Source organism: Raphanus sativus, chromosome 7 (genome assembly GCF_000801105.2).
Source record: "Raphanus sativus cultivar WK10039 chromosome 7, ASM80110v3, whole genome shotgun sequence".
Taxonomy (NCBI): Eukaryota; Viridiplantae; Streptophyta; class Magnoliopsida; order Brassicales; family Brassicaceae; genus Raphanus; species Raphanus sativus.
In genome coordinates, this window is record NC_079517.1 from 13,771,899 (window position 1) to 13,780,881 (window position 8,983).

General features: G+C 36.3%; 2 protein-coding genes across 2 annotated transcripts; one reads left to right on the forward strand and one right to left on the reverse strand.

The window, feature by feature from the left end:
- Positions 1-689: 689 nt before the first annotated feature.
- LOC108814938 (uncharacterized) lies at positions 690-2,281 on the reverse strand. Its single transcript, XM_018587594.2, has 2 exons — positions 1,491-2,281; positions 690-1,062 (listed from the first exon to the last, which is right to left on the reverse strand). Exons 1-2 carry the CDS (start codon positions 2,279-2,281, stop codon positions 1,014-1,016), a joined length of 840 nt encoding a protein of 279 aa, XP_018443096.2. The 3' UTR covers positions 690-1,013.
- A 709-nt stretch (positions 2,282-2,990) lies between these two features.
- On the forward strand, positions 2,991-7,896 carry LOC108815454 (uncharacterized). The gene is made up of 6 exons (XM_018588053.1): positions 2,991-3,193; positions 3,294-4,219; positions 4,308-4,908; positions 4,992-5,647; positions 6,125-7,195; positions 7,304-7,896. The coding sequence occupies exons 1-6, from the start codon at positions 2,991-2,993 to the stop codon at positions 7,894-7,896; spliced, it is 4,050 nt and encodes a 1,349-aa protein (XP_018443555.1).
- Positions 7,897-8,983: the final 1,087 nt, after the last annotated feature.

Consider the following 8,983-nt stretch of genomic DNA (forward strand, 5'->3'; position numbering starts at 1 on the left):
CGATGAACTAGCTAAAGAACTCTCTCTCACTCAGAGAAAAGAAACAAAAATGAAACCAAAATGAACTGATTTTTATTCATGAAATGGATTACATATTTATAGTAGAATGAGTCAAAGAAAGACATAAATAATTGTGGAAAACTAGAAACATAGAAAACACAAACAAAGACTAAGACTAAAGAATTTTGTAGAACCGAGAAGTTGAATTTTGACTAGTCTTTGAAGAAATCAATGCAGGCCACGACTTTGACTCATTTTATTGATATTTCTTGATGCAAATGGGCAGGAGACCATCAGGAAAGGCCTGGTCGAATTTGGTGTAAAACGAACCCAAATTGAATTTGTTATGAATTTTTCGGTGGGCCGAAAAAGGCTCATTTCGCCCAGCAGCTAAACCAGCTCTTTCTTCTGTTTCACTTAGCTCATTCAGCTCCAAGTTAGTGTCACTTAGCTCATCCAGCTCCATAGTAGTGTCACGATCTGATGGAAAAATCTCGGTTGGATCAAGTTGGTCGAAAAATGATCACCATCATGGACCGTGTCCATGAACCAAAAAGGACGGTGCTCGATTTTGGTTCTATCACCCACCCACCACCAAACAAGAGCATAAACACACAAAAAAACTTCACTCTTCTTGAACTTGAAGCGAAGCAAAGATTATTGACATTGATTAAGTTTTAGACCAAAAGCAAAACCGTAACGTTTTGATATATATCGATGAGCATTGGTACACTTCTATTGGTTTATGTTAGCAAAAGCTAGAGTAGTACCAATCTACATATAATAAGATCATCATCATGTGCTCTATATGCATACATTAAGAAAATTCAGTAATATATAGAACTAAAAGAAAAGTAAAGGGATAGAATAGTTGGTTGTACATTGAAGAAGATGTTCATGTCCTCTGCTTCCATCTTCATCATTCCTGGATTCCTTCGTCCATGGATTTACAGAACGCACTAAATCCAGCTCAGGTTAAAGCAAGAAGTGTATAAACCAATGAAGTTTCATAATCATAGATATACATTCCAGAGGCAAGATAAGCATCCTCTGTTTTCATCCCTGTATTAGGAAACAGCGAGAGGGTTATGCATAAATCTAGTTGCTCATGTAATCAATGTATACACAGAACATGATTAGCATCTTCAGTCATTACCATTGAGCTAAAAAGTCCCAAACTTTAAAAAGAAAAATCTCGTGCAACCAACACATCTACATTGATTTACCCTTTCTAGGACCATTAACTTCAAACCCACCACAACAAAACTACCAAACATCACAGTATATTTACAAGGTTCACATGACAAAGAGACAAGAGTATCCACAACAGTAAGAACTAGATGCAAGCATACGGATTCTTAACAAAAGTGGACTACTTTATCAAAATCAACTTAGACCCAAATCATATTTCAGTTTTCTTTATTTCTTTATGATCAAAAATATTTTAAAAATAGAACCTTTAAATTCCCAGAGTTTATGGATATACTAACCTTAGACTGCGTCTGCTTCGATCGCTATTGCTTCTGCTACTACTACCAGCACTGCTCTTCGAGCCCCCACTGTTGATCCTCGAAACACCTCTCAGACTCCTACTCGATTCTGACCTCCACCAAACTTTATCCTCTAAGATGGAAGGCCTGGGAGAAACCGCAGAGCCTTTGCTTGTCACAGAAGAATCATCATCATCCTTCTTCTTAGTCTTTTTCTTAGCACCCAAGCTAACAGGAAACCCTAAATTCAGAAGAAACCCACTGTTATTCACTCCCCTGTTTCGACTCCTCGGATCCACCCATCTATCGCTCTTTGACTTCCTCACCACTTTGCTCTTCATCTTCTTCGTTCTCTGAGGCATTTCTTCCAACACTTCCCGATCTTTCTCCTCCTCTGCTGTGTTCACCTCGACGAGATCCTTCAAGGAGAGCTCGTAGCACGACTCGGGCATCTTGCTAACCATCTCCATAAGCTCTCGCTGACCACGAGCGATGACCTGAGCCTTGGAAACATGAGAGGGGTTCTGGTGATTGGCTTGCTTGTTGTGAAGAGGGCTCTTGGGTGGGCTCGTTCTCCACAGAGGAGGTGAACAAACGCCGGAATCTTGATGATCGTCGAACGTTCTCGGGAATATTAAATGGGTTGTATTAAACGATTTTGAAGAAGAATCAAACATTTTGTGACGATTGTGGTGGTGGTCGTTGATCTTTCGGATCTTGCTTTGAAGGGACAAACAGTTTAAGAGTCTTGTTCTGTTCACAACTTGACCAAGAAGCTCTGTTTCATTCATACACGCCCTTCGCATTGTAATAAATAATGTATTTATTTCTATAATTTATAGTAGAGACAAATATTTTAAGAAATTTATAGAATATATAGTAAATTAATAATTATTTGTTTTTTTCAAAATGATTTATTGATATAGGCAGATCTTATCAAGGAAAGCGTGCGCCGGAGATAATCTAAATCCACTAGATTATAACATTTGTAAATTAACAGACTATTAATATAATTTATTAGTAGATTCTTTAAATCTGTTACATGATAATATCATAGTAGTTTTCAAGTTGTTTTGAACGATTCTTTGGTTCTTTACCCCCCGTGGTTGATTCGTCTACCGTTCCTTCAGTTTCCTCAATTATAACAGAACAAGGTACATTACTTACAGTTTATATTATATTTGGTGAGTTAGTTTTTTATTTTTGAGGAAAGGAACACTAGACTATATTGTAGATTCTGAACTCTGTATTCCGTTTTCCTTAGAATACAAAGATGATGGTGATCTGGATTACCAATGTCCTCGATGTGGAGCATTGTTTTGGTATAATGAGCGTGTTGGTAGAAAGAAGAGAACTAAAACACCTGTTTTCACAATGTGTTGTCTTAGAGGAAAAATTAAACTTCCTCCTCTTAAGGAACCTCCTGCTTTTCTTCATGGTCTCCTAACAAATGATGAGTCTCTTAGTAGGTACTTTCGAGATAATATTCGGGCAATAAACATGATGTTTTCGTTTACATCACTTGGCGGAAAGATTGATAATTCAGTCAACAGCGGTAAAGGTCCCAAGATTTTTAAACTACATGGCGAGAATTATCATTTGATTGGAAGTATGAAGCCAAAGGCCAACGAACCTGCTAAATTTTCTCAGTTGTATATTCATGATACTCAGAACGAAGTACAAAACAGAATATCAGCCTTGAGGTAAGAGTCAATTCCATCTACGAGTTGTCGTTCACTATTATTTCACACTATATAAATAATTGAATTGTCTATTAATTTTATGCTTTTGATATTGGTATAGCGGGAATACCGAGCGAAGTAAAATCAGACCTGATTTAGTGGAGTCTATCATGGAAATGCTAAGAGGTTGCAATATCCATGTAAAGACCTTCAGGAATGCCATCGATAGATTTAATGATGAAACGGAAAGCCAGGATGTGGCATTAAAGCTGATTAATGATCGTCAAAAAGATGGTCGAGTATACAATCTCCCTACTTCATCCGAAGTTGCAGCTTTGGTTGTAGGTGATTTCCAGCTCAATATGGACAAAAGGGATATAATTTTGGAGAAGTGTACTGGTAAGCTTAAAAGGATCAACGAGTTGCATCCGTGTTATCTGCCACTACAGTATCCAATTTTATTTCCTTACGGCGAGGATGGTTTCCGTCTAGGCATCAGGAACGGTTTTACGAGCATCAACAAGAGAAAGAAGCCAAACATCAGCATGAGGGAATTTTTTGCATATCGGATTCAGATCCGTTTGGTTGGTTCTCAGGTGTTACTATTTTCGAGGCGGCTACTACAACAATTTTTGGTTGATGCTTACACAATGATTGAAACTCATCGTCTTCGGTACATAAGGAAGAATCAGGGGAATTTGAGGACTTTGAATTTTAGCAAGTTTCTGGCTGCTGCAAACGGTGGTAATTCAACTATGCCTATAGAAGGAAACCCTGTTATAATACCATCTTCCTTCACCGGCGGACCAAGGTATATGCATCAAATGTATTTGGATGCAATGACTATTTCCAAATACTATGGATTTCCAGATCTCTTCATTACATTTACATGTAATCCAAAGTGGCCTGAGTTGACCAGATATTTTCAGAAACACAACCTCCGATCGGAGGATAGGCCTGATTTGAGCTGTAGACTATTTAAAGTAAAGCTTGATAGCTTGATGGATGATCTAACTAAGAAACATGTGCTTGGGAAAACAGTTTCTGGTATGTATTTACTATTCTACATGTTAGACTCATAATTAAATAAATTTACTTTCGATAACTAATATTCTTTTTCTCTTATAACGTGAAGCTGTTTACACAATAGAGTTTCAAAAAAGAGGCCTCCCACATGCTCATATTTTGTTGTTCATGGAGTCCAAAGACAAATTCCCTACGTCTGATGATATTGATCGCATCATATCAGCTGAGATTCCTGATCATATACTTGAACCTCGCCTGCATGAAATTGTGAAGGACACAATGATTCATGGACCATGTGGTGTTGCCAACCAAAAGTCTCCATGCATGGATTCTGGACGATGTACTAAATTTTTCCCCCGAAAGATTGTAGAGAAAACTACGGTGGATTCAGAAGGTTATCCCATTTACAGGCGTCGAGAAAATGGCTCTTTTGTTGAGAAGAAAGGTATTAAGCTGGATAATAGATTTGTGGTTCCATATAACAAGCATCTCCTGCTCGCATACAATGCACATATCAATGTTGAGTGGTGCAATCAATCCCGATCTATTAAATACTTATTCAAGTACATCAACAAAGGATCAGACTGTGTGACAGGAACCGTGACTCATAGGACCACAAAGGATTCTACTGAAGCTGAAAATGGTGCCACCACAGAAGGAGAATGCTTGGAACCACAAGTTGATGAGATAAAAAAATATTTTGATGCCAGGTATCTTTGAAACTGGGTTGGAAAACGATTTTTATAATTTATTACGACAAATATTTTTATAATAACTTATATTATCTTTGTAGATATATATCTGCTTGTGAGTCAACTTGGCGGATTTTTGCCTTCCCAACTCATTATAGAGCTACACCAGTTGAGAAGCTTACATTCCATCTAGAAGGAGATCAACCTGTTGTTTATAAGCAAGGAGATACAGTTGCAAGTGTTATCGCAAGGGTAAAAGTGACGAAAACTATGTTCTTAGCATGGTTCGATTGTTGTGAACACTACCCTGAAGCTAGATTGCTCACTTATGCGGAGATGCCGACCAAGTTCATATATGATGCCAAGGGAAAAGTATGGAATAAACGGAAGAAGGGTTTTGCTATCGGTAGATTGCAACATGTTTCGCCAAGTTCTGGACAGCTTTATTATTTGAGAGTCCTAATAAATAAAATAAGAGGTCCAAGGTCTTATGCTGATATTAAGACAGTTGATGGTGTAGTTCAGCCAACATTCGAAGATGCATGTTATAAGCTCGGTCTTTTGGATGACGATAAGGAGTATATTGAAGGACTTAAAGAGTGTAGTTTCTGGGCATCAGGACAGTACGTCAGAAAATTTTTCGCTCAGATGTTGTTGTCTGAGAGTCTATCTTCTCCCAAATTGGTATGGGAAGCAACAAAAGATATTTTATCAGAAGATATTTTGTATATTGAGAGAAGAAGGCGTCGTAACCTAGGTAATTTTAACCCGACTTTTATTATTTAGATTACTAATATATGCCTGCTTTAAGGAAGACATTTTTATGTTGTTAGGAATGTAATTGATCGCGGTTTATTAGTTGTCTTAATTTGAACCCCAAAGATATATACCGAACTCTGTCTCTGAAATAAAAAAAGTGGTTTTATTTTTGTTTGTAACCGATAGTTATATAAACATACAACGATAGTTATATAAACATAAAACGATTAACTCTACCAAGTGATATTAAGTAGAGTTATCTCCGCATGTCACTTTATAAGTTTATTGCTAGAATTTGTATGGAACTCGAAGACTTCTTTATTGATATATTTGGAATGGTTGTTTTTATGTGAGCCAAAATTTATTGCATTCTGATATGTATACTCATACCTTTAAACCGCTTCCGTCCAGAATTAATATGTAATATTTTACTCTGGCATTGATCGTTTATCTATTTAAATTCTCAATTTTGCAGGTTTAATATTGAGTGAAGACCAGATTCTCAATTGTGCCTTGCTATTGATTGACCAGGTTTTGCGTCGTAAGAATGTGTCTTTGGCGAAATGGGAGACGATGCCACAGCCTACTGACAACGACCAATCAAATACTGATAATCAGCTGCTGCAAGCTGAACTCAACTATCCAGTTGAACAGTTGCGTGTACAACATCAAGAGTGGTTAGGCAAATTGACTGATGAACAAAGGGGAGTTTACGAAAAAATTATTGGATCAGTCAATAGTTCTACAGGCGGAGTGTTTTTCGTCTACGGCTTTGGGGGGACCGGGAAAACGTTTTTATGGAACATACTTTCTGCTGCTGTTCGTTCGAAAGGAGACATTGTCCTTAATGTTGCTTCTAGCGGCATCGCCGCATTGTTGCTTCCTGGTGGAAGAACTGCTCATTCAAGGTTTAGTATTCCTATTAATCCCGATCAATTTTCAACATGCAAAATACAACCCGGTAGCCATCAGGCGGAGTTATTATCTAAAGCTTCACTTATTATTTGGGACGAAGCACCGATGATGAGCAAACATTGCTTTGAATCTCTTGATCGTAGTCTTTGCGACATTATGAAGACTACAGATGAAATACCTTTTGGTGGAAAAGTTATTGTTTTCGGCGGTGATTTCAGACAGATATTACCCGTCATTCCCAAGGGTAATCGTGCTGATATTGTCATGGCTTCTCTTAAATCCTCCTATTTGTGGAAGCACTGCAAAGTCTTGGAGCTAACAAAGAATATGAGGCTTTTCTCAGAATCTGATGGTCAAGAAGTTCAGGAGATTAAGGAGTTCTCAAAATGGATTTTGGATGTAGGAGACGGAAAGATCAATGAACCCAATACAGGTGAAAAAATGATAGACATTCCCAAGGATCTACTGATAACCGAATGCACCGATCCTATTGAGGCTATTGTTGCAGAAGTTTATGGAACCACTTTCAAAGATTCAAAGGATCCTATGTTCTTTAACGAGAGAGCTATTTTGTGTCCAACCAACGAAGACGTAGATGTCATAAACAACTACATGCTTGATCAATTGAATGGTAACAATATTTTTTTAAATAACTTTTAATATTTGAATTCAACTTAGTTGCTTACCATTGCATTATCTCATACTTATATCTTTTATATTTTCACCAAAACATTTGCAGGTGAAGAACGAATATACTTAAGCTCTGATAGTATTGATCCAGCAGATTCAAACTCAAAAGATGACTCCGTTTTCACCCCTGAGTTTCTGAACAGTATAAAAACTTCAGGATTGCCTAATCATTCTATCCGGCTAAGGATTGGTACACCAGTGATGTTACTGAGGAATATTGATCCTGACGAAGGCTTGTGCAATGGCACAAGATTGCAGATCACCCAGATGGCGAACCACATTATAGAAGCTAAGGTTATCACTGGTAAAAGAATTGGTGATAAGGTCTGGTTACATCGAGTCCTGTTGGAACCGTCTGATACAAAGCTTCCATTCAAGATGAGGAGAAGACAATATCCACTGAAAGTGGCTTTCGCAATGACAATAAACAAAAGCCAAGGTCAAACACTAGGTAAAGTGGGTTTGTATTTACCTAGACCGGTTTTCTCACATGGACAATTGTATGTTGCTGTGTCTCGTGTGAAATCAAGAAAAGGACTGAAGATTCTTATCACTGATAATGACGGGAAACCGCAACATTCAACAATGAATGTTGTTTACAAGGAGATCTTCCAAGATTTAATTTGTGAACGTGACATTTAGGTACACTCCTATATGCTTTGCAATTTACGACTCTCATTTACGTTGTTTTTATTTACAGTTAATTCCAGGTGATGATCCGCTGGATTAGCGTTGTTGACATATGTTTCCTTTATCTCTTTAGATAATTTTGTATTTATTCAGTATTTTTGATTCTCTTGATTTAACTACCGAATTATGAAACTTATATTTGCTCATTTTAAAAACAGCATATTCTTCGTCTATCAGGAGGCAATGATATAGAAAGCACATCTTATGATCATTCAAACTCAAATATCACTTTTACAGACTTTTATTATTAAACATTTCTGTTCATGTATTTTTTAAAATCATAGTCTAATAACTCTTCTATCTTTGAATGCTATTATTTTTTTATTAAGGAAATTAGATTAATTATATTTTATGAAATATCCCCTTACTATTTGGGATGACCTTCCATAGAATTGGGTTAATATTCTACCTTTTAAAGTTTTGACTATAACAGAAATATCATATTCTATTCTCATATATGATTTTGGAAAGGAACGAGTTATATGAGTGATATCCCGTACTAATTAAACTAAACATGAATTAGCATGTAAGAACTATAATATCCATAAATTTAATACGGAAATCAAACAATAATGTTTGAATATTCATCAAATCTCACAATATAAATGTGAGATATAAATGGTAATTGCAAAAAATTAATCGTATGGACTATATATGGTGACTACTATATTAAAGATGTAATTAAAGTAAACTAACGATCGGCAGATTATATAACAATATATACTATGCAAAATTTTCGTAGTAGAGTTTCCATTTTTAAATGACAATCACACCAGATGCCGAGTCAAATTTAGAATATTAAATTTAGTAATATTTATTGATAATTGTTTTCATTGTACTATGTATATTGTTATAAGATTGATTCCTACAATAAATGATATATTTCTTGTGCGGGATATGCAATGATTTTTATTTCCGATTTGATCTTTACGTAGATTTTTGTTATATTTCCATATTAGTCAGACGTATTAATTTCATGACCGTGGTATTGGTTATATATGTATGAGAAGGATACTAGCTTAGGTGTCTTCCAAACATT